Here is a 26,918-nt window from a genome sequence, read left to right on the forward strand (position 1 = left end):
GACCCTGAAAAGGGTAATATCAGATTGCACTATCGAATGATGTTTGAGAGATTTTAGTTAAAAACAGAAGCAAAGCCTAGATATGCTTGTTCTGCTTCACAGAAGGTCGGTGCATTGCCCTGTAGAATACAGCTTCAGAGAAAGAGAACTCAGTCTCTTTTAGAAAAATAGCAACTAAGCCTTCATCTTGACTGGAATATAATAATTCCAGTGATTAGAGTGTAGATTTGAACATAATCTGTATCCTTCTCTTTTTAAAAAAAAATTATAGGTTCATGTATTGGACAGATTGGGGAGAAGTGCCAAAGATAGAACGTGCTGGGATGGATGGTTCAAGCCGCTCCGTTATAATAAACACAGATATTTACTGGCCAAATGGATTGACTTTGGATTATGAGGAATGGAAGCTTTATTGGGCAGATGCTAAACTGAACTTCATCCACAAATCAAACCTGGATGGAACTCATCGGTAAGAAATTTTAATATGACTTGTATGCAAATCCAATGGTTTTTGAACAGACTCTGTTTAATAAATACATAAGCTCTATAGCAGCTGATTCGAACCAGTCAAACTGCCACGTTAGCACTCATGAAGCTCCAAACAAACGAATAATAAAATAAAAACAAACTACAGGTGGGGTTTGAATGGATACTCAAACTGGGGGATGGTTCTTAATCTGTTGTATTCTTAGAAAAGCTACAAAAGCCTTTCTTCTGAAGTGATCCTTAAAGGGACCCCTGTTAATTTATGTGGTTTTACAGTAACATTTTCCTGTTTTTTTTTTTAATGGATTTTCTGCCCCTGCTTGCTGTGGATTTTTTCTTCTTAAAGACAGTACTGTCAGCTCTCGCAATTTTATTGCAAGCCTCACACTCTTTGGTCTTCTTCTGATAGCCCCGGGTCCTTGCATCAGGTAAATGTGGCAGAATCTCAACTTGCAATTCTCTAAAAACAAACATTTCTAGCCCTTCTGGTTGTGTCTCTAAGCAGAGGCCTGTCAAATGCAGCAAATAAACAACATGGGGGAAAATATTTCAGTCTTGTCTTCTCTTTCAGTCAGATAAGGTGTTACTTGTGACAAGAACAGGGTAGACCATTTTCAGAGATGTATGTGTGGGTGCTAAATTGATTGTGTTTCTACAACAGTGCTGTTAAGGGGGTTATAGATTTAGCTATGTCTGGTAAGGTTTCTTTGTTACTCTCTCCTCAGACATCCTAGTGATTTAGCAGTTGTTCCTGTGTGAACATAAATTCATGGTCCAATAACTGGGCCCTTTAAAGAGCCTCAGTATCTGCTATCTACGCCTTTCATTTTAATTTGTGGCTAGTTACACAGGCAGCATTTATAAAACACATCCACTGTATTAATGTGTTATTTATTTGTAATCCATGGTTTCCTGCCAGAAAGCAGAGGATAAAACCACAATGTGGCTGGCTCGGTGGCTTATGCCACATACGTCCTGAAGCCTGCCTCTTAACAGACAAAAAACTTTGTTGTTTCAGTGTTTCATCCAGAACTTTTGTATTAGCATTTGTCTGAGGGATAACAGCAGCTGCGTACAATATTTTTTTTCAACTATTATAAATAATTTAACTAGTATAGATAATTCCAGGCTGGGTATGAGGTTTGTAGTTTAAGTGGATTTTGAAATGGCTCTGGAATTGTTGCCTGGGAAAAAGGAAAATAATTGGAAGCTGATGATACTCCTGCCTCTAAGAATGCAGAACTGCCCAATGGCTCCAAAGTGGTGGGCAAAGGGGCAGAAATGACATTATCAGGTAAAATGCCTTAAAATGCAAAATAACAACTGATGTATAAAATTATTTGGGTCTGTGATATATAAATTTTTTAATATAAATCATTAACCAAGAAGGGAACAGAGGATGTTCCAGTTAGTCTAATTTTGGCTAAAAATAAATTGATGTTAAAGCTCTCTTGTAATGAAAAAGGAGAGGTCTTAAATCCAGTTAAGTAATGGGTGCTTAAAAATCTTCATCTTGACTGAAACTGACCACGTGAAGGGCACAAAATGACAGCTTGCCACCCGACAGGTTACATGCCAGAGGTGGATTTCTCATCCAATTTTTAAATGACTAAGCTTTGTATAATTGTCAAAAGACTCACAAATGACAGCTGATTTGATCACACTTGAAACCCAGCTTGTAGTTTTTGCCCAACAGAGTAAATATGTAGCTTGCTTTATTTTTTGAATTACCTGTTTTATGCTCTCATATTTGGATGGGAGAAAGAGGAGAAGCTTATTAACTATACTAAAATAAGGGGATGGCAGCAGTGGGTGGTGGGAGTCATTGGGTTCGAATAGATAGTCTGGGTAGGGCCCATGGGAAATTATGCATAATGTAGACATCTGGTGATGGTAAGTGTTCATTGTTAAAGCACCCAGTGATCAAAATCAATACTAACCTCTATTCAATTTGATATATGTGTGTATGTGCTTTCCTAACGTGCAAACACAAGTTTCCCTGCGTCTTATCCATCATTCCCAGTCCTTCCAGCTCCACAGATACCTTACTGTTCCTGCAGGCACTTTTGCATTTTCAGTATTTCTTTCCTGCAGGCTTGTTTTCAGCATCTCTCTTCTTAATGGTCTACTGTGCAGCAACACATGTGAACTTTAGGTTGTAAGTGAACTCATCCCCTTACTTGCCTTTGGCTAACCTTAAAATGATAGTTGGAATTAGGAGGGAATTGGGCTTTTTTGTTTTTTATTTTTCTTCAAATAAATACTAACTGTTTCTGGACCAGGTGCTTATAACCTGCCTTAAGCAGTCACAAGCGTACTCCACTCTCTGCAGCACCTGGTTTTCCCTCGGCACATAAGGGAGCTGTAAACATTCAGAATATAGTCAGCATCTGTGTCAGGTGTGCTGTGTTTTTTACAATTCCCCTTCATCATGGAAAAAGAGGAAGATTTGTTCAAGGAGCAAAGCAACTCTTTCTAAATTTTTTTCCTTCTCTGTCTTTACCTTCTAGACCTTTGTCTACACTAGGCAAAACAGGTGCATTTTTAAAACGTGTTAGCTAACCCATTTAAAAATCATAATATAGATGCAGTATGTTGTAGTTTTAATGTGTTAACTGGTCAAGGTTTTCCTTCCTTATTTTCCTTCCCAGGGTTAATCTTGACCAACTAATGTGTTAAACCACAGTTTGGCTTGTCTGCATTAATAGGTTGTTTTTTTAATGTTACCAGTCATGTTTTTAAAAACACACCTTTTTCCAGTGTTAACATACCATTAGTTTATTCAGTTTTCAGTGGCTTGGCTCTTTTGATGTCACCATTTTCTTAGTTTCCTCAGCCAAGATCTGAATTTCTAACATTAAAAAAAAAAAAAAAAAGGCAGGAAATAAAACAAAAAAACAACCTTTGAAAGGAAACAAACTTGTGAGGCCTTCTTTAAATGCACACAGACCTAAAAAAGGGTACAAATCCAAATTTTTCCTCTTTTGCAGGCCATCTTTTAAAATCCATGCACATAAAAAACATACCACGACATTGCAAAAGTGGAGAGCAGAAGACTGGGAGGGCAAGGACAACATCACTAACCCAAACCTTATTTCTAAATTACTGTTAGTGAGGACTCATAGTATAATATGAAGAGGTGTAGAGATGGATATGGCCCTTTAAAAAACGGAACTTGTATAGCATGTAACTAATTGCTGTGTAACCAGGGTGCAGATACTTTGGTAGAAATGACCTCAGTGTTCAGATCCTTAACTAGGCATCACATATAATACAATACATTTCATATGTAATTTTTTAATAGTCTAATTTCCACGCCCTCCTTCCCCTTAAATTAGGATCTGTGATCTCTAGAAAATGCTACTAGTCGCTCTGCTTGTTTTCCGCATGGTGGTATTACATAGGGGAAAATATTTGCTCATATGTAAGCTAGAGAACCATTGAAGCAATAAACAGAAGCAACTGGCTTTACGAAAATTGTATAGTTTGGCAAATATAATGTCCTGAATTTGTTTAGATTTGGTCAGTTTTGCAGAGGAGGCGGATGAGAGTACAAAGATCTGCCTCCAGCCTTTTTAGTCTTGCATAATATAAGGCAGAAGACAAAGGTAATAGCAGATACATGTGTTGTAGCAAAGAATCTACCAAGAAAGGAGGATCAAATATGAGACTTCGAGAGAGAGAGAGTTTAGTAATAATACCAAATACTATTAATCCAGGAAAGAGCTTCAAACAAGCCAAAGGAAATGGAGGTTTGGTTTGGCATGAATTTAGAAAGCAATATAACCTAAATTGGATGTGAAAAGCCAGTGTCTCTGATCGATAAAGCTCTAAGTATTAGAGGTTCAGACACAGCTCAAATTAATATACTGTTTGCGTACATTACAAATATAGAAAATCAATTTCTTTGATTTTTTTCAAAAGGAATTTGACAGCCTGCACAGACATATATTGTGGAATATTCTTCAGTTCTATGGAATCCCATCTAAAGTTGCCAATACCATTACAATTATGTATAGAGAAGCGAAGCACTCTATAAGAGTGAACAATCGGGTAGCACAATGGTTCAAAGTGGACACTAGCATGAAACACAGCTGTGTTCTAGTTGATCTTCTAGTTAGCATTTTCATAAATTGGATAATGAAGAAATGTATTAGCAACATAAACACTGGTAATTCATGGGTAGATGGGAAATGTCTTGAAGATCTACAAAGATAATCTGGAAAAAGAGCATGCAAACAGGGTTCAAAATTAGTTATGCTAACACACACATCCTCAAAACCCAGAGGTCAAGCAGCAACATCACATTAGAAGGCAAAGATATCAAGAAAGTTGAACAGATCATTAAACTCACAGCATATGGAAATCAAACATATACAGCGTCAGAAAAAAACTTTAGACTTTTCGACCCAGACATAATCTCAGGATTAACATATGGCCACAAATGCTGGAGATTTACCAAAACGTTAGTCAGAAAACTAGACACTGTTGAAAATGTGTCTACAAAAGATTCTGGGAATTAGATGGAAAGATTTAATCACCAATGAAGAGATCTGAGAAATCACCAACCAGCAGCTCATATCCACTGAAATTGGAAGGAAGTGCTGGATATATTTGGGGCATTTACTCTGCATGCCAGTACACAGACTCCCATGTGGAAACTAACTTGTGAAAAAATGAGGGAGCCGAAGAGAAACCTTAAGAATAACCCCTAATAGGGAGGACATAACTGTTGATCTCTCCACCACGGAGCAGATGGAAGCAACAGCAAATGGCAGAGAGGAATGAAGTAGCTGAGTTTCTGCCCTGTGTGGCAACAGTGGTGCGGGAAGGATGTGGTAGCAATATGTGAAAGAGAGAAAAATCTTGATGTTGTTGAACATACCAGAAATTGTAGGAAATATGCTACTTTGTTTCTATTCTTTATCTTCTAGACTAACTGCCGTTTCTATTTCTTGCACTAAATAGCAGTCAAAATATATGGATTTAAATTAAACAGGCTACTGTGCTTGTCAGCAACGAAAGACAATAAATAATATGGTGCATCCATGACAGCTTACTTTCTCACTTTCTTGGCTCCTACTTTGGGGATGGGGGAAAGTGAGGGTCGGAGAGGAGGAGGGAGAAACCAACAGATCATGTTCAATGTTTTATTGCTTACTAGAAAGAGGGATAGAGGAGCTCCGTCTAAACCCTGCAAGCTTCTGAATAAAAAATGATTATTAGGCCCTGTGACAATGTTAGCAATGCTTCTTCCCTTCCATTTATTCAAATAGTAAAACTCTCCCACTGAATATGTGATATGAGATTCCATTTGTAAGAAAACGCAAACAGCAAATTTTAAGTAATCATATATAATTGTCATCTAGCTCCGGGACTTATTGGCCTGACTGCTTCAGTGATGGGTTTGTTAGAATGAAGGATGGTAGTGCAGAAGTTGATGTTCAGTGTCCTTGGTTTGCAAGCGAGAGAGAGGAATGTACAGTCTTCTTTAAAACAGCCATTTCTCACATTGGAAAAACAATAGTTTAAAAATGAAATTGGCCTATGGAAGGAGTGTTTTTGTTTTTTGAGGCTCTTATCCTCCTTATCAGAGTGAACCAGTTGCTTTTTGTGGGACTAATTAAACAAAACTGAATTGCAGACATCTCTCCTGTGAGTAGAGTACTGAGATAGGTTGGCCTGCTAAGGCAGCTCTTGAATTAATTTTGTCTTGTTTTACCCTGCAGCAGCAGTTCTAATTAATAAGTTAACACATTATTGGCTGAAGGGAAATGCACTTACATGGTCCCTCAGGAAGCGTTTGTGTTAATGAGATGGGTTTAGAGGCCATTGTAAGAAAACATACTTTCAACAACTGCCTTGTAAGTGTTTCCCGGGTTTCTAATTTTGCATTTGAGCATTGTGGGTCTGCTTTCAAGCATGAAATCATGTGTGTCTGTCAGATGATTAGTTGTTGTGGATTTGATGAAAAGTTAAAAATATGAAGTCTGACATTTACAATAGAACCTTTTATCCTTGTGTACGTATAATTTATGGATACAGTATAATTATGTGATGTGTCTTTTAAAAAGCTAAAAATTTCTTCAGCTACTAAGATGGAGCCATCTCTGGGGTGAAAAGTCAATAGCTGTGTTAACACTGCATGACAACACAGAAGAGGAAGGGAAGAATACCATGGCTAATTGAAATTGCAGGGGAGGGAATAGGTGGGCATGAATTGGAGCTAATTCCCCAACTCTTGCTAGAAGTGCTCTGGGCACTTTATTTCAGAGAGATGCAGTTTCCAAATGTCTGGACTTGTGAACATTTACATGCTAGTGATTCTAGTTAAGCAGTAAATCACAACAGGCTGCATATTTTTGGGGCCTTTGTGCATTGTCAGGCTGAACGGACAGTGCCTTCATCCACCTCAGCGGTGTACCAGTAGCCCAGGAATGCAAACTTGTTAGAAAATAATGTTTACAAAGAATAATATATTTATAAAGAATATTTACAAATAAACAATGGTTACCTCAGTTGTTTTAAAGTAAAACCATACAAATGAAGAATACAGGATTATAATCAGTCAAATTTTACTTGAATCTAAAAAAATCAAATTTAATTTTAAAAATATTGCTCTTTTCTTGTGGAATGTTTTTTTAAAAAGTCTCATTAAGTTTTTTAAAATAAAACTGAACTGTATCCACAGTATTTCCTTAGAGCAAGCTTAAAGAGCTTTTTTAAGAGTAATTATGTAAGAAAAATAGAACTTTCAGTTCTACGTGAAATAGTTTGTAAAAATATAGCAGAAATTCTCTAATCTTCGTGACTGATAAATGAATATACATGATAAAAATATCTATTATATTAAAATATCTAGTGCTCCCAAAAATGAGGAAATAGCAAAACAAAATTGAGTTAAAAACATGGGACTGCCACTGTAATAGGTGCTTCTATCTGTAGTTCTTTCAGCATCCCTCATTCCTGAGCACAACATCCTATGCTATTTCCATCCCAAATTCCTCTTCAGCAGAGTCCTTTGACTCAAACTGAACTTTGAGGCAATTTTATGATGTGCACTGAAATGAGACCAACAGAATCATTTCACTTTCAACCAGTATTTCACCTTTGGTTTCCAAGGGTAAGGCTTTCATGTCTTGATTCCAGTCCAGCATCAAGCATCTTGTTCAGTTACAAAATTATACATTTTAAAAATGTATAATAAACTTAAGATTGAATATGCAGTATCTTAAGGCGCTTTTTACCATGGAGACTTTAAGGAAGTATCACATGGCAGATGTAGCTTTAAAAAAAGGCAAAAGTAATGGAAATACTGTGTATCTATTTTTTAAAAATGTTTTATATCCCCAAAATAATCTTTATTTCCCCTCTTTTTGTCAGGTAATTAGCACTGTGTTTGAGCTATGATAATGATATATAAATAAAGCTGTTGGTGTAATGAGGAAAGACCTCTGTAAACCATGTTGGGGATTGGTCCTGCTTTGAGCTGGGGGTTGGACGAGATGACTTCCTGAGGTCCCTTTCAACCCTCATATTCTATGATTTAACTTTCTCAATTATTTTAAAATAAGCTTTTGTTACCTTGGCAGAAGAAGAAACCACATGATCCCTGGAGGAATTAGGGTATACTGGGCAGGTTTTTGGTGTTACCACTATGTTGTTATTGAGTGCCTTGCTCTCTATTAGCTAGGGTGACCAGGTGTCCAGTTTTTGACCGGAACACCTGGTCAGAAAGGGATCCTGGTGGCTCCAGTCAATGCTGCTGACCGGGCCGTTGACTGTCTGGTTGGTGGTGCCGTGCAGTGGGGCTGGCAGGCTCCCTGCTAGCCTCTACGGATCCCGGAGGCAGCGGCATGTCCGGTTCCTAAGCTATAGGGTGGCCAGCCAGTGGGGTGCGCGTGATGCCCTGCCACCCCGCCTGCAGGTGCAGCTCCCATTGGCTAGGGTAGGGCAGGGGACAAACTAGCGTGCCTAGCAGGCAGCTATTGAGAGGTTGTGACACGCGCCTTTCCTGTTGCTGCTGGCCCTCTTCTCTACCTCATGCTCCTCCTGTGGCTGGGCTCAAGCTGCAGCACATGCCCTGCGGCGAACTGCAGTCTGTCGCCCTATCGCCAGCACCCAGAAGTTCGAGGTCTGTATCCCCGAGTGCTGGGAATGGGGCTTCACCCCCAATCCCCTCACTGCATCCCTCTCTGTCCCAATCCCACCCCACCTCCATCTCCCTCATTTCGTCCGTCCCATCCCAGCCCTGCCTCTCACACCTACCCATCCCAGCCCTCTGCCCCTTACAGTGCTCTCCCACCCATCCTCTCCACCTCCCAGAGTTGCCACCCCCATGTCCCTCACCCCCCACAGCTCTGCACCTCATTCATCTCCATACACTGCTGCACTCCCATTATGTCCCTATATACTTCTGTGCCCCCCATATCCTCATGCACCTATACCCTTCGGCCTCCCCCCGGTCTCCTTCACTACCCCTTTTCATCCCCACCCTGCTCTCATCCTTGGTCTCTTTCCCTCCACCTTACCCCATCTTTTCTCTTCCAGACCTCCTTCCTCCCTTCCCGGCTGGGTGTCTCTGTGTAGGCAAGTGTATGCGTGCATGTATTGTATGTGTGTAAGAGAGTGTGTGGCTTTGTGTAGGGAGGGGTGTGTATTGCTGCATGTGTGTTTTACCTGTGTAAATAAAATTTGCGGCCTAACTCTTTGCTTTTGCTGGCTTGCGCACAAAAAAATTGATGACATAAAATATGTGTGTTCATTTCATAACCTTTGTCTAGCTACATTATAAACTTTGTTTCAGACTCGTGGTCTGTAGGCACTAAACAACAATTGTAATATTAAATAATGTGGAGGTATATGTGTTCGTGCATGATAAAGTTGTAGACATGAATACACGTGTGTATCTGCATGTAGGTGTAGGAGTCAGTTTCTACAGATTTATTTATATGGGTATCTGGACAAGTGTGCATTTCTGTGGTTGTGCTTTATGGATTTGTATTTGTATGTGTGGTCCTAATTTCACAGATAAAATTACAATAACTTTAGCGAACAAAAAACATGGAGCTGGTTATGAAAAACGGGAAGGGGGAGGGAAACAATCATGACAACCTTTGTGAAATTTCAGGTTTTTAAAAATTACCCTTTTTGACTATTTTTCTGCCAGCTCTAGAATCCTGTAACAAATAACTTGAAATTAGCATAGTACCTCTGTCAAAACAATAAATTATGTCTGTTTGGGCCTTGCAGTGAAAATAAGCATATGAGCCAGGTGGGGGGATGGATTGAGCAGGGGGCGGGATCTCAGGGAAGGGGCAGGGCAGTGGGTGGGGCAAGGGTGTTCAGTTTTCTGGCATGAGAAAGTTGGCCACCGTACTATTAGCCTTCCATATTCTTTAGAGCATTGGTATACAAACTTTTCCAGTCGCACCGCTCCCTTCCCCTTCTTACCATCAGTGGAATCTCTCTGTGGCCCCCCGGTCACCCCCCATTACTGCACAGCCAAGCAGCAGAGCTTGAGTTAAAGGCAGAGCTGGGAGCAGAACTGGGGATAGGGAGGAGCTTGGGCTAGGGGCTGAGCTGGTCTGAGAGGGAATGAGAGCAGAGCTGGGTTGGGGATGGAGCAGCGGACAGAGCTGGGCTGGGGGCAGAGTGGGGTTGGAAGCTTGGCGCTCTCTCCCTACCCCCATGGGGGCTGGCCCACGCCTGAGGGCAGAGCGGGTCTGAAAGCATGGCACTCTCTTTCCACCATGGGTGTAGTTTGGGGATGGAAGCGGGGGGTCGTTGCTCCTCTCCCCTCTTCCCCCAAACTGCAAACCTTGGGCAAGGCGCAGAATTTTGCCTTCCACGTGTGGCCTCGCTGGCCTGACTGGAGCTGCCCACCCAGTATAGAAGTCAAACTACTCCTATGCTCCTCACCTCCCAAGGGTGATGGCCCAGGCCTGGAGGCAGAGCAAGACTGCGGGGTTAAATGGGAGAACTGGTCTGGGGGTGGCGTGGGGCTGGAAGCGTGGCTCTTCCTGCCTGCTCCCTATGGGAGGTTAGCCCAAGACTTGCTGCATGGCGCCCGCACCCCTTTCCCTCCGAACATTCCTCCCCCATAATTTGGGGACCACTGTCATAGGATTTAGTTTGGCAGGGCCTGGGATTCTCATTGAAACTGTTTAACATCACAGCCACCTACAAGCAAATAGCCCAAAATGTCAAGAGTCATGGATATATAACTGACACTTTTTAAGGATTATGGTATAATTAAATAACTTTGTAGACAGCTACTATGGGGACAGAATGGGTGAGGAAATACTTCTATTGAACCAACTTCTGTTGGTGAAAGAGGCAAACTTTTGAGCTTACAAAGAGTTCTTCTTCAGGTCTGTAGACAGACAAATATTCTCTACAAGACAGAGTTTAACTTGTATTATACAAGTCTGTTGCTGTTATACGTTTTCTATTATACTTTTCATGTACTAAAAAGAATGACATTTTGGCATCTTCCCAGCTATCACTGATATAGTAAAATACCTGTGCAAAACCTTTTTTTAGGGATTTAAAAAAAAAAAACCCTGAAAATAATGTACCTGACAAAAACCCTGACAAAAATGTAGCCATGAGCATTCATTCAAAACAGATCCAGTATATAGTATCAGAGGTGTAATAGTTTTCAATAGGCTAATAACGAGCAAATGTAAATATGGGCCAGCAGTAACCCCTAAAGACTGTGTTCTTGATTGCATGGCTAATCAGAAAACTTTAACCTCCAGATTGTAAATTGGATTTCTATTTCTTTAATATTCCGCTGTCACTTTAGAGTAATATGGCAAATTTGCCTCTTAGCTGTCCAAGACACTTATCTTGTTGCAAGCAAGGCCTGACCTGCCTGAAAGCCCAAACCATGGCAGTGTGGGATTATGGAGGCCCTGTGGTACAAAGGAAGGTGCCTCATCCACACCACGCAACAAGTAAAGCGAAATATTGCAGACTGGTGTTAGCGTTTTGAGCTGACAGGATTTTTGTGTGTGTGTGTACGTTTGTGTGCTTGTATGTTTTAATTGGTATGCTACTGAGAGGTTTTTGAGGAAATGTAGCTATGCTGAAATAGCGGAGACTTTTTTGTTTAAATCATTAACTGTGATTTCCTAGTTAGCAGGCCATCAATTTCATTACTTACATTCCTGGTGTGGAATCCTTTGAGTGGGTAATAAATACTCAGATAAAAGTGGAATGTCCCTGTTTGGTGTAAATGAACTAAAATGTTCAACTTAATTTGCCCATTTCACCTTCTGTTGGATGATTGGGTAGGTTATTAAGGATTTGGTAAGGCAGCTCAGTTCAGTGGAAACACTCAACCATCCAAGTGGGATTTCTACACCATCAGATCAACCCATCTGGACAGAAGATTGCTCCCTCTTCACTCAGTTATCGGACAGGAGAGGTCAAGTGTTGTACATGAAGAACTATTTCTCACACAAATTGTATTGTAAGATTACTTGTTTTAATATGGGGTGTCTATATGCTATTTTGTTAGCATGTGGCAGTGGTGTGGATAACTTCATTTTTTTTCCCCCTTACGCTTTTGAAATTCAGTTGCAAAAAACCAAAACAATGATAGTTTTACTATCCTGGAACTGCTGGGAGATGGTAATATGTACAGGATCTTCATTTGAAAGGTGGAATTAAATGTACATAGGATAATTCTTACTCTCTACCACTGAGATTGGCCCCTACAACATGGAACATGAAGAGAAGAGACTTTAGGGATAAAGACCTTCCATGACTAGTGGACCCAACTACTGTACCTTCTGTCCATGTGCTGCATATTGCTGATATAGAAATGTTGACCAAGATTTTTAAACAATGATTATTGATTATGGGTACCTCAGTTTTGGATGCTGCATCATGTACTTTATGCCTTTATTATCTCAGTCTGCAGTTCCATTGTTCAGTTTTTGAGACCTATAATTTTAGCTCAGAACAGTATTGACTCTGTTTCAGTAGTGTTACTAGACAGCCCTTTATGTTCTGTATTGTGGAAATGATGAACTGAAACAAAACGTTGCTTTAGCTGACTGAAATTTTTTGATTTTTGCAGTATTATACCATGCTGGAAGCCATTAGTGTATACTAATAAGTTCTGTATGTAATATGGATAGAAGAATGAAGTTCTTGGTGCTGTGGAGATGGAATATAAACAGCTGAGAGAAATACAATGGCTGAAAGCACCCCATATGTTCTGGGTTTATTGAAATACAGTTTTCAGGTAGAATGAGTTTCCTCTTTAATGTAAAGAGGAAATAATGGATTTACTGAGGCATGAAAGCTTAGTTAGAATAAGGAGGTATGGATGATCCACAGTGTTAGATTTAGTATAATGCAGCATCCTTTGGTCTAATTGTTTGCTCTTTTAAGTTTTGGAAAAATCCCATCTTTATTCTCTGTTTTAGTTGGTGCATTTTTTTTTTAAAGGAAGTCTGTAAATGTTTTTCATCTTAAATTGAATCTGTTCTTGGATTTGGGAGTTGGCAGCATATTGTACAGGATTTTAGGGAAATGCCAACCTATCAAGAATAGGGATGTATAACTGGCCACTTCCTACACGTTTACAGTTTGGACTTTTGTCATGCGTAGGAAAAATGTTTGTACTCAATATGGTGACCTAATAAAACCAAAAAACAATCATTCCACAACAGGGCAAGAATTTTGGTTGCTCTTAATATACAATAGGTAAATGCTTGGCCATCAATCTTTTTTTATTCACTCAGTTTGTTTTAAATGTGTATAGCCACATATAGTAAGTGTTTAGTCCTTTCTCTTCCTGCTTTCTCACAAAGTATTATATAGGCATCTTAAACAACAGTATAAATGCAAATACATTTAACTTGAACTAAATTTTCTTCATGCAATAGCAGACTTCTTGGTAAAATCTGTTTTTAATTTTACTGATTACCATGCTGATAATATAACTGGCTATAGTCAGGAAACAGTGATACCTAGCACAAGAGAGATTCATCTTGACAGAGGTGCACTGTCTCTTCTCCCACCACTAAAACAGTGTATATAGTTTGTAAATGTTTTTAAAGTAAGGTGCGAAGGGTGGATAAAAAGGTGATTTTTAAAAAAATGATGTTTTTAATTGGACTTTTAAAAAGTTTAAATACAGGCTTTTTTTTTTTTTTTAAAATAAACCTATTTACAATTAAATTGGAGATTTTGTGGTAAGGCCTACTGTAATCTATTACAGTAATTTTAAAATTTAAATTAAAAAAATATTAAGTAGTACATATTTGCTGCCAAATGTTAAAGGAAGTCAAACCACTGAGCTGGTGGAAGTCACTGGCTGAGCGCTTGGAACCAGAGTTAGTTGAAGTACTAAAATGGCTTTTAGTAGCAATAGCCTCTTCTGTAGGTTCAGAGGGAATATTTTCTTCATTTCTGTTTATTCAGCTATTTCAGTGCAGTGACTAGATCATTCAGAATTAAGAAACAAATGGGAGTTGAAAAAGCAGAAAAGTTTATTTCCTCCTCCAATCTGTGTATTAAAAACTAGGTTTGAGAAGATGAGATCTACTAGTTCTAAAATTCTGAAGCACAATGGTGACCAGGAAAAGTCAGTTCAGTTAGTTAACTGGAGATGTTACTTCCTTTCTCAATACATCGATTAGTTTTAAATGCAAAACATATTTTGATAACCCTCCTTTATTTAACCAAATTAAAGTTATTTTAAAATGCTGGTTTTGTGCATTTTTAATTGTTTGAATTTCCCTCCAAATAGAGCTTGTCACAAATCACAAGTAAAAAAAATTAATCACCTCGTAAATAAGAAATGCTTCACACCATTTTCTGACCATATAAAAATGTAAACATTAAGAATCTGAATATGTGTAAATTAGACTAAATAAATGTCTATAGATGTGGTAGAGCCTCCTGGTTAGCAAAAAGAGAAACTAGATTTACTGTAATGGCTATATTTAGTTGAGGATCATCATGTTTTAATGATCACCAACCAATGAAAATTAACCTTCTTTTAGGAAAATAACTAAAAAGTACAAATGCAAAGCAAGCTTAAAAATCAGTGATTCAGATCAGGGTTTCCTGCTTGCTAATTTAAATCATGATTAAAATAGGTGATTTTAATTAATCCATCCTGAAACTACCTCCGGCTTTTGAAGTTTAATTCTGTGGTTACATTTTTCATGTTAATTTTGACTGAACCTCCAGTTATTCTCTATAAATATTTTTATCTGATGATTATGTGTTGATTAAGAAATCTCCATGAGGTCTACAGGGCTAATAAAACTGCTCTCTTATCCCCAACTCTCCTGCTCTTATTTCTATTGACACCTGTGACTAGAAGAAGTAATGTAGCTATGACGGTAATTTGACTATGCCTATGAAACTGTAAGCCTTTGAGGAAACTGAATAGCTTGGTAGAATGATAATGGGATATACAATATCTTGCCTTCACATCACTTGTTCAAATTGAGCATGGGCTGATAATTTAATGATTGAAAGTAGTTGCCACCAGCCATCTGTCAGAGATCTTGTCAATCCAGTTACACCACCTACCTCATAATTGGTGCCCTTTTTGGCAGTCTCACCAGAGGGGTGGAGACCCTATTCCCCTTTTACCCTTAAGTGGGGTTCATTTGCATTAGTGGTTAAGCACACTGGCAGGACTGTTGTGAGAAGCTTGCACTGCTGTTACCTGTACTCAGCAGTTAACTATACAACAACACTCTCCAGTACTGTCACTCTGGCACCTTTCATAATTAGTAAATCAAGATGAAAATTATTCCTCTCCAGTTTCTCCCCTTCCTCCCCACCAAACCCTTTCAGCCCTTAATGCAGATCATACTTAAAATTGCTTTATAGCAGCCCGAGAGGGAGTATTGCTTCTTTTATTTTACTTCTCTTCCTTTCCCTGCTTTCTGTGGTTCCACTCTCCTCCCTCCCATCCCTCTCCACGAAAGAAAGAAAGAGAGAGAGAAAGAAAAAGCTCCCATTGATTAGAATCTAGAGCTGGCAGATTTAAGAAGGTCCGTTTTTAGTGAAGCTCAACTTCATTGCTGATGCAAATTGTGTAGCCACTCTTGAGCAAACTTGCTAATATGGCCCATAAAACATGTTTAGAGAGAATAAAATGCCAGTTAGATTAGGTGATTGAAAATGAACTATCACCACATCTCCTAATTGCTGTCCAGAAAACTACATGAAGTGGAGCATAGTGTTACATTATTACTTAGCTTAATGAAGTACCAGAAACCAGTACCTGTGTACTTAGGTTTAAAGACTTTTTCACCATAACCTGTCCTTTTATCTACAGAAAAAAATAACACACATTTAAGTATAATCACATAATTGATAGAGCAATCAAGTGTGGTAACTTCCTAGTCTTTATGAACCTTTCCAGATAGGGTCAGGCTTAGATAAGGATCACAAATCACTTTATGCACTGCATGTTAAGGGTTAGATTTTCAAAAGTGCTTTGCACCCAGCATCTTCCATTGTTCTCAATGACATATTCTCTTTGAGGGCTCTTGGGACCTGAGAACGTTTAAAAATCTGGGCACTTTATTTTGGTGCCTAAATGGGAACTGAGCTCTCTTGAAAAATATGGCTTGAGTTGTAGGTGCGCACTAAGGGCTCTTGAAAAATTTGACCTTGGGTATTCAGAGCAGTGTGGGGTTTTGTTGTTGTTCTGGGTTTTTTTTGGGGGGAGGGGTGTTGGTAGTCAGTGAGACCTTGGAATTCTGCTGTTTTAATGATCATGTTAAAAGACTTGGACAAATTATGACCCTGTTAAAACTTGTCTAATTACGCAAACTTGAAAGCTTTTTAATGGCTATTTGGCATATATTTTTTTAAAACTCCGTTATTCTGGGAGTTCCAGTAGGTCAAGCTTCATTGTCACAATGTTGGATTTCAACTGAAACCTACATTATAATAGTGTCTCACAATGTGTGAACTTGAGTTTCCTCATTTTAATTAGGTGCTAATAAATACCTGTCTGACCCAGATGGAGGCATGTAAAAGAGCAGTTATGGTTTGATATCCGAGATCCTATTGCAAAATGTAAGGAAATAGAAGATTTTATTTAGTGTGGTGTTGGAACATAAACATGACCATTAAATGAATCAACATGTTTTTCTAGCAAATTGAAGAGTAGCAGTTTTTAAAAGACAGTTTATCAATAATTGAATGTGCTAGAGTGAAGTACTAGAAATTGCAGTGTCCTTTATCCAAAGAGCCACTGGTCCAGGACATGTTCATACTTCACAATACTGTCCTGCTGCTATGCTTTTAACACTGATCAGAAAAGTGAGAATATTGTTGTCCCTCAGTCAGTTGTTGACTCCTGTCTAGGAGGGAGTGTGTGGATATTTCTTCAACAAGTTATGCAACCAGCAACTCCTTTCCACTCAAGAAAAGACTGAAATGAGGCTGGTTGGTCATTGTACATCTTACAAATCCTGATCCCAAAGAAACTGAGCCTGTACCTCAAGCTCTAATCTTTGGTCAGGAATGTGTCTCCAGAATTCATGGGAAGTGGGGTTCCATAACTATCTTTTAGAATGTCTGCTTTACTTTAGTAGTCCTCTTAAATAAATGCAGCTTGCCAAAATGAGTTTGACCTGTGCCAGCAACTGAATGTCTAGTGGAAATGTATATCAATTTCTGTTAAGTCCTACTTCATCCATTTTCTAAGCAGAAGCTAGATAGTGGCACCAAGGAAGGAAGGAATGGCAAAAGCGCAGAGGTATTAAAAATTGACAACATTCAGAACAGAAGAACACTGGGTAAAGGGGGTGTTCGGAAGTCAGCTACAGTGTTTCGTATGTGTGAGGTAGAACATGCTGCTTTTGGGGTGAGGGAGAAAGACTGCAAAATACTCAGCTTTAATCCCATGAGGCCAGATTCATTGATGGCTGATTTCAGCATAGCAGTAATCTGAACATGTTGTCTTCCACAATGTTTGTACTTCATTTTGGGGATAGGTAAGGACCGCATAAAAGGGGAAACTGGGGTGAGAAGAGATGTCATAGCAATGTGGCCAATAGATGACTCTTAATGGCCCTGCTTTTAATAAATATTAAAACAATCTAGTTAAATAAATGATGATAAATAGAACTCTGGTATTTAAACACTTTGTAATATTTAAATTTTTGATACGATAGCTATTCTTCTAATGGTTGAAAATAATAGTAAACCTAGAAGAGATGGTTGGCCCCGGGGCTTGGTAATAGATCACAAACCCTTTCAGTTCTAAATCTGTGTCAAGGTTGGAAGTGACTTGAATTATTTATTGGTGGTTTGGCATGTGTGAAATGAAATGTGTAATCTCAGTATAACTCTCTAATGTTTGTACAGCACTTTGAAAAGGTAACTACTCCTTGGCACTTTTATAGTGCTTTGTTAGTGGAGCTGTATACCCCGAACAGCTGGCATCTGTTGGCATTCTGGCGTCAACGGATTGGCCAATAGAAAGTGAATTGCCCTCCGTTGCTAATGCGCTTTCCCATGGATAAACAGAAGACTTTGTTCAGCAGTGCTATCAGTGTAACACCTTTTCATAGATATTATACTATTTAAATGTAAAATTTAAAACAAAAGTGTACTTTTAATTATATGTGAACATGTGTTTTCCTCCTTATACCCTATTAGGCAAGCAGTGGTTAAAGGTTCTCTTCCACATCCTTTTGCTTTGACTTTGTTTGGGGACACATTGTACTGGACTGACTGGAACACTCATTCTGTTTTGGCTTGCAACAAGTATTCTGGGGAGGACCTGCGTGAAATACATTCCAACATTTTCTCTCCCATGGATATCCATGTTTTCAGTCAACAGAGGCAGCCAAATGGTAAGGAGTCTTGGTTTCTTTTCTAGCTGCAGGTTGGAACTGATCTGTAGAAGTCTGATATGCCTTTCTGTTTGGGGACAAGAGGAAATTACATGAGAGCTGGATGGCTACATTTGCTTTATGATGCAACAGTTTCCAAAGCAGGGGACTTGGGAATAGACCTAAAGGGACAATGAGTATTCTTTACGTTGTTCTTTAACATTAATAAAACATCTCACCCCTCCTCCTCCTCTTGCCTGCCATAGTGATGCTGTGCAGCGTTCCTTTTTATTTATTTATTTTTAAGGGGGCCATGTGCTGGAGATTTAAACAATAGGGGACTTACTTTTTCTCTCTCTTGAGCATTACCTGAGAAGTCCATGTTCCTGAATGGAAACTATTGTTAATGTGGCTAATGGTGTTAAACATGACTAGTTTTGTAGGATAACCACCATCTTAACCTTTTAGTGAATTTATCTTGCTTGCATTTTGTATTTTTGTACGTACCGCTGCTTGTTTTGGTGCTGAGCAGTTTGTGAAACTGATAAGAGCACAGATTAAACAAGAATCCTATGTAGAGCCAAATGCCACATTTTCAAGAAAGGAAATATGCAATGTCTTTGCAGTTGGGTACAATAATTATCCACTCTTAATGCTTGGAATTAACTTTTACTTGTTCTGTGTTTATTATTTCCTCCTTTATCCACTTTCCGAACACAGACTCTTAAAAAAGCCTTGTGCCTCCTGACACACGAGAGGAGGTCATTTGTTATCAAAAATATTAATCTGTGTGATTTATGTTCAACAGCTACAAACCCATGTGGAAGTAATAATGGTGGCTGCTCCCACTTGTGTTTGATGTCTCCTATCAAGCCTTCTTATCAGTGTGCTTGTCCCACTGGTGTGAAACTCCTTGAGAATGGAAAGAACTGCAAAGATGGTAGGCTTTGTTTTTGAAAGATTATTTTGGAATAAACTTGATGTAGTTTCTGCAAGAAAGGTGTTTGTCCATTTAATTGGATAAAGCATATGAAGGGGCTCTTGGTTTGGAAATATTATTATGGGAAATAGTAGGATAGAATGATTTATGCTTTTCCAATACAGATGTAAATTATAGGGAATGTTCCCTGAAGACTTGCATATGCATGGAAAACTTCTAATTGTGTTCTGTTAATATGTTCATCTGTCTACTTTTAAAAAGAGAAGGCATGGTCTCATGGCTAAAGAATAGGTACTGGAGACCAGATTTGGGGTCTAGTCCCAGCACCACCACTGATTGACTATGTGGCATTGGGCAAGCATTTTGAGCCTTGGTTTCCTCATCTCTTAAAAAAGGAGGTAACAACTACCTCATATATTGCTTCTTAGGGCAGGTCTACACCTAAAACGCTGCATAAGTGCAGCTGAACCACTGTCACGCTGAAGCGAAGATGCTCCTATGATGATGGGAGAGCTGCTCCCATCGGTACAATTAATCCACCTCCCTGAGAGGTGGGAGCTATATTGACGGAGAAGCTCTCCCCTTTGTATGCCAGGGGTTAGGTTGGTATAACTCTGTCGCTCAGGGGTGTGGACTTTTCGCACCCCTGAGCAACACAGTTCTACTGATGTAAGTCTGTAGTGTATACCTGGCCTCAGTGAATTAATGTCTGTAAAGCACTTCTGTTGTTATTGTACATTAAATATTTTCATCCCTTCTTTGAGATCCAACCAAGCAAAATCTCTCTTTAATGCTGCCACTTATCCTACCCCATTCATACCTAACATCATAGGCTGAAACTTTCAGATCATGTGCTTAAAGTTAGGCACTTGAATCTGTATTTAGGCACTAAAATAAGTGTGGCATTATTTCCAGAGGTGTTGAGCACCCAGAGGTCTAGCTGACTTGTTAGGGAAATATGACTGCTCAACACCCCTCCCTGTAAATCAAGTGATGTTTACTGAAGTGCCTAAATATAGATTCAGGTGCCTAACTTTAGGCACTCAAGTTTGAAAATCTAAATAATTTATAACATTGGATCGGATTGCTATAATGATCCTGATGTCAAACAGCTGAAGAATAAGTATCAGGATCAAATTAACTCTTGTAAAACAAAGAACCTTTTTTCATGCAGACTCTCTCCCCACTGAAAAGGTAGCGGGGGGGGGGAACCCATAAAATGATATAGGCAGAATTAATTTTAAATAGAATAATTTGAAAAAAATGTTTTTTATTTTATTAATGTACCCTTTTATATTTAATTTAAGACATTTACTAGGACTTGTCAGCTGCTCTTCAGTGTTTCCTCTTATCTCCTCCTATTTCACTCCTCCTGATTGTTTAACATGGCTAGTTGTGTCCGTGAGAACCTTATTAAAATAAATTGCCTCTTGTACATAGAGCAAAAAAGCATAAAGATTCTAAAGCAGCCTTGCAAAATTGTCATGAGGAATTGCCAGCCCATGCAAAAAATTTACTTTCCCATCCTTACCATGATGAACAAGCTAATGTTTTTATTACCTGTCAAAATAAATTATCTGAGGCATGTAGATGAAGAGTATTTATTTTCATAAATAAAAATTTCAAATAATGATTTAAACTCTGATATCAGATTCTGGGTATTCACAGCCATAAAATATATCAGCTTATTTCTTTGCCTGGTTCATGGTGAGTCAATTTTTATTCCATTCTCTCCATAAGAACATGAGATACTGAACCATTAGTGTGCTCCTGTTCAGACATACAGCATAGCTCTTCATATATCAGTGATTTTATTTACTAAGAATCACTTTAAAGCATTGTGCGAGCGATATGTAGAGTATATGCAACAGAGACTTAGATGATCATATCAATATCAATTTGTGTGTCCCTCCTGTTCTCTGCCTGTGGCACACAATAGTTTAGTCTCCTGAGGGCTATAATACTTTGATCTAATTATGGTTGTTTGGTGTGGAGGCGGCTGGGTGGTGTTTTGTGACCTCTGATATACAGGAGATCAGATGAGATGATCTGGTGGTCACTCTGGTCTTAAACTCTATGACTCTGCCTGACTCTCTGAATGATCCAAAATAAAAAGCCCACCTTTTAAGAGGTGGAATGGAAATTAAAAATGGAAAATCCATTTCCTTAGTCAATACGTGCTGTATACCCCACTGCTAAACAGGATTAGAGTAGTCAGTGCAAAACAAAGTAAAAATATATACACCTCAAGCCTTGTTTCACATTCTAGGATGTCTCGCTGTGCTTACCTAATGCCCCAGTACGCATCATTCTGGTAAATCACAGCTGCTAAGAGACTTTTGCTGGGGGAGGATAGGACCAAAGGGAACCAGGGAAGGCCTGTGTGTGGGGTATGGTCCAGCTTTCAAAGTTGTTATGCTTTGCTCAGAGATTATATAATAATTTAAAAAAAAAAAGTGTCTTTGACAATTGTGCTCCTTCTTTGAGGTGGCGAAGGTGACAGAGACTTGGGGCTGCTGTGGGTGAGGGAGGCAGGACTTTCCTGAGCCCTACAGGGCCAGCTCCAAGTTGCATTCGATTGCTTTTGGTAGTTGTGAAATGTCAAAATTGTGAATTTTGTGGGGCATTGCAGTTAAAAAGAGCAGGCCAGCAGGACTCCCAAGGATCTAAAAGAAGTAAATCTGTTCTTGTTTATGTGTAGACTTTCTCTTGTAGGCTGCTTACTGATATTAGTGAAATAAATTGATTTTCCATTTTTACTCTGCAGTTGGCCTGTTAAATATGTCTGTCCTGGAAAAAGTGAAACTGAACACAGTGAATTAAAAAAATCAATTTTTCCCTGTGAGCCAGATCCATTCAGTAAATTTCAGTTGTGCTGAAAGAACCAAAGAAAGCTGAATAATTAAAGTTTCAGATGAGGTTTTGAAATGTAACATGTTTTTGACTTTGCTGGGAAAAAAGATGATTTCCAGTTAAAGAGCAGTGAAAATGAGGAGAGAGACAATGCCTCTTTCTTTCAAGGCAATTTTATCTTCTAGTGGTGGTCTGAGCAAAAATCATGATAGCTCTGAAACTAAATAATAAATTGTTTCATACTGAAAGGAATACCTCTGAGAGGCAGAGATCCTTATTTTTCTGGAATGTTAGATTAGCGCGCTGGCCAGAACAGGAAAGATTTGGAGGGTGATTATTGTGTGCATGTTTGCAGTGGTTTGGCATTGACAGATGAACCTTGCAGCCAAAGGTGAGGCTGGCTGACCCTCCTTGAGCAGTTTCCATGACAACTAGCATTTTTGAATAGTTTCAGTTTATAGCAAAGTGTGTTTTCTAGTGTTTTGGGTTTTTTTAAATTGCACCTTGGAGGAACTTCATTTTTTCTGACTATTCAGAACAATACCTTTTTTTTCCCCTTTCCTGTTTTGGGTAGATTCCATAAACTTCTCTCCAAAGTATTTTAGGAAGGGTTGATGTATGAACTGGGATAAAGTTAGTTATTCTCCTCATGACTAATTATACTGACTGCTCAGTCACTTTTAATTTCCACTCCCCTTCCAAAAGAAAACAGTTATGTAATTGGGACTTTGGCTTACTTCCAATGCTAACACTCCTCCAACATCTGGGTGAAAGTTCAAAAATCCCTATTACTCAAAGAAAAGAGAGGGAGAATGACCAGTTTGCCAGCCAGCAATTCCTCAATCGATATGTCCAAGGCTAACTGAGCTATTTTGAGCATGCAACTGCTACAGCCAGTATACTTACATTGTCATTGAACTACTGATACTTTAGCTTGCTGTTCTGTAAAGCACTTTGGGGTGTTTTTCAGTATGACATGCATCCATATGAACCTAATTCTATTGACACTCTGGCTGTATATATACTGTTTGATTGACATTTCTTTTTGTTTAATGGTAAAATTTGAGTTTGTTTTTAGAGGCCTACTGCGTTCTTGTTTATCTTGGGAAGATCTCCCCATTCATTCACTTGCACTCTGTGTCCTTATGTGCGCTAGACATTTTCTTCTTATTTCGCACTTTTTCTACCACCAGTACAGTTTAACTGTTGGCCCTTGGAAAGGAATAAACACTACAGTAGTTGCTTTCACTTAGTGAGGAGACCTAATATTTTTCTAATGTAGCATTGTTAAAAAGTAAATAAATAAATAATTTTTTTTTGGCTGTGAATCTTGCTTTGGTTTTCCTGTCACTGTCAAGAAGAGACATTCTTTATCCCATCCATATCTAGCAACCCTTATACTGTTTTTTTCTTTTTTTCCTTGTCTTGAGGACAGCTACCAGAACTCTGTATTTCCTGTTGCAGTTTAAGAGTACCCCTTGAAACTCCTAAATTCTCTGCCTCCACAGCCTGTAAAGCCTGAATCCAGATTTCTTTATACATATCAAGATTCTTCATTTTAAAATTGTTCCTTTCCCCACCTCCCTTTAAACAAGAGAGAAATTTGCCATTAATTTCTGGACACTTCTTCCTTTTCCTCTGTAAATTCAAGGCTGTTGTCATCTAGATGAGAAATCTTGCTGGGGTTCTATCTCTTCTCTCCTCCTGTAGTAGCAGGGGCAGACTGACAGCAACAGGTACAACAAAATAAATGGGATGGGATAAAAATCAAGGCAAAGATTTTTAGGAGAAGGAAATTTAATCAAATATGTAATAATTGTATTGAGAATTTATTCATTACTTACGCTTGATAAGGCACAGAGAGAGCATTAGACTTGTGCTAGGCATGGGTCCTGTTATTTATATAGTCCTGGACCGATACCAAGAAAATACTGTTATTCTGAGGGACCAACAATGGTTTTAAAGTAAAATAATGTACAGATCACCAGGGCAACAAGCAGATGCTTTGTTTATACTATTGTAAAGCTGGAATTCATTGTAAAGCTTGGCAGGTCGTGACACATACGACTCTAAAGTCATGTCATTGCAAGTATCCGCTTGCTTCTTCCCATTCTTTCCTAGATCTCTCTTCCTCCCCCCATGTGTTTAAATTAGACTTGATTATTAGTAGAGACTTTCTAGAGAAATATTAGGGGTAGTAGAACTGATACAATGCACTGCCAGCTTGCAAAGCCAGCTTTCAAACTGCTTAATAAAAGTAGGCTAAAGTTTTCAAACGTGGGTGCCCTAGAGTAAGGCTTCTGTGTCCATATTTAGACACCTAAATAAGCGGCTTGACTTTTCAAAAAGAACTGAGCACCCAGTGAGTTCCCATTAACACCTAACTCTAGGAACCCGTATAGGTAGATATTTTTTTTAAATGTTGGTCTTGGTCTCCAACTTTAATCGTTTATAAACTATTGGGTGCTAAAATTCTCATAAATTGTGTGGGAGATCAGCAAGATGGTAATCAGAAGACCTGATTTTAAAAAACTGCTCGATTGTTTAATTTATAGCACTACTTCAGTATTTTTGGCTTACTGTTAAATGCTAACTTTAAATATAGTTCCGTAACACTTGAATTAAAAAAGCACATTACATTTGGTAGCTCCAGTGTGTTTCCCCTCTCCCACTGAAGTCATGGTGGTAGTGGGGTTATGAGCCATTTTGTATATTCATAAGGAGTTACAGTGCCCCAGTAAATGATGACTTGAAACCCTATACACAGGTATGCACAAACCTGAAATCCTCTTTCCTGCATTTTTTCCTCTTAAGTATGTGTACCCGGTATGATTTTTTCCTGTATTGTTCACCAGTGGAGGTAGAAGCTTTTTGGTTTTGTTTTTGTTTTTAATCTTGTACCAAAGCAAAACAAAAACACAAAAATTTTAAGTGAAACTTCGTTACCGTGGGGTCAAAGGGCAAAAGTTACAAGCTGCAACTATTCTGGGTAATTATCTTAGAAAATTGATGGTGTATGTACAGAGTCTTGAAGCTGGACTTTAGTCTTGTGTGTATGTGTTTGTTTTTAATGACCTTTGGAATTTGAATTAACAAAATACTGAGATTTAAAAACTTCATGTCTTGCGCAACCTACATGTCTTGCATAGTCCTCTGAACATAGTCCTCACAATCCAATGTTATATGAGGCTTTTCAACGGATGTTTTGTACAAGTTTGTCTAGTTTTTAGTTTGGAGTCTTCCCTTATTTGTTCCTTGATGATGATCAAGGTGGTGATATGTGGCCAGTGGTCATCCTATAGATATTCCAACCTCTGAGATTTACTACTTTTGGTATTAGTCAGGACAAGGAGAGCCTGCTGAGATCATCTGAAGTTACACCGCTTCAACCTAAACTTCTGGTGAGGTGCTTCTCTGCTAATCAATTCCCATTTTCCCAACAGAATGGCTTTCAAAAGCGATATAACTAGCCAGATAAGTTGTCTGTTTACAGAGGTGTAGATAATCACTTTAAAGAACGTTTTTAACTCTTTATTGCTTGATTGGCCATGTTTTTGCGGGGTTGGTTTTGTTTGATGAGTGGAATGTTTGCTATGCTCCTAGATAAAGACCATGAAATTCTTAGCTCAAAGATCCGGTGTGCAACATAGGTTAACTGAAAGCCAATAATTTCCTGATATTGAATGAGGTCTTAAAGACATGGGTCCTAGAGACACAGGTATGTCTACACTTAAAGTGCTATGGCGGCACATCTGCAACAGTACAGCTGCCCCGCTGTAGCACTTCAGTGTAGACAATACTTCCGTTGATGGGAGGGGTACTTCTGTCGGCATTGGTAATTCTCCCCAAAAGGCAGTTGCTAGGCCAACAGACAAATTCTTCCATAGACATACCACTGTCTACACCAGGGGTTAGGTCGGTATGTTTGTCTCTCAGGGGTATGGATTTTTCACACTCCTGAGAGATGTAGCTATGTCGATGTATGTTCTACAGTGGAGACCAGCCTGCAGGCTGTTTGACAAAACAAAATTCTTTTTTCTTTTGTCAATGCTGTGTTGAAATGGAGCTTATTTGAGAACAATCAGAAGGTCAATTTTAAGGGTGAATTTCAGCACAGACAGTACTTTACTCAGCTGAAGTCTTTCTGGCAAACTGGCAATAGTTCTTCAAAATGATCATAACTTTCACCCATGTCCAAGAAAGTTTTTTAAAGTTACGTATTAAAATTACTATCTGAAATACTTCATATGACTTCTTTTGATCATCATCTTCAGACCTGGTGGTAATGCATTCCTACCACTTCAACTGCAGTTGATGATGATGATTTCTACAGTTTAGGTCAAATGGAAGCTTGGATAAAAGATGATGTAGATTCTGATGAGGCTGTATTGGAGAATCTTTTGTTAATTGACTATGAATAGCTGAGGTAGTTGGTGGCAAATTGATTACTTGTGCATCTATTACTGTATATATGGTAATTCAATGTAAGTATGTTTTGACCTTGACATCGAATCAAGATTTCATTTATTTATTTATTTATTTTTGTGGATATGGTAGTTAATAGACTTCTGTGACAAGGTTGCTTACTTTTTTTTAACTTTTGTAATCATGGGACTTATAGTGTATTTCTACACATCAATTAAACACCTGCAGCTGGCCTATGTCAGCTGACTCGGGCTCAGTCTTTCGGGCTGTTTAATTGCAGTGTAGACGTTCGGGCTCAGGTTGGAGCCTGGGTTCCAGATTCTGTGATCTTGGAGGGTCCCAGAGCCTGGGCACCAGCCTGTGCCCGGACATCTACC

At 38.8% G+C, this 26,918-nt stretch overlaps 1 protein-coding gene across 3 annotated transcripts in view; it reads left to right on the forward strand.

The window, feature by feature from the left end:
* LRP6 (LDL receptor related protein 6) overlaps positions 1-26,918 on the forward strand; it is a 201,198-nt gene that overhangs the window by 94,802 nt on the left and 79,478 nt on the right. For all 3 annotated transcript variants that reach the window (XM_048824492.2, XM_075121110.1, XM_048824499.2), the window contains 3 exons: positions 272-469; positions 18,148-18,344; positions 19,132-19,263. In XM_048824492.2, coding sequence (XP_048680449.1) covers positions 272-469; positions 18,148-18,344; positions 19,132-19,263 — 527 coding nt within the window. The remainder of the gene's footprint in view (positions 1-271; positions 470-18,147; positions 18,345-19,131; positions 19,264-26,918) is intronic.

The sequence above is a fragment of the Caretta caretta genome, chromosome 1 (assembly GCF_965140235.1).
Source record: "Caretta caretta isolate rCarCar2 chromosome 1, rCarCar1.hap1, whole genome shotgun sequence".
NCBI lineage: Eukaryota > Metazoa > Chordata > Testudines > Cheloniidae > Caretta > Caretta caretta.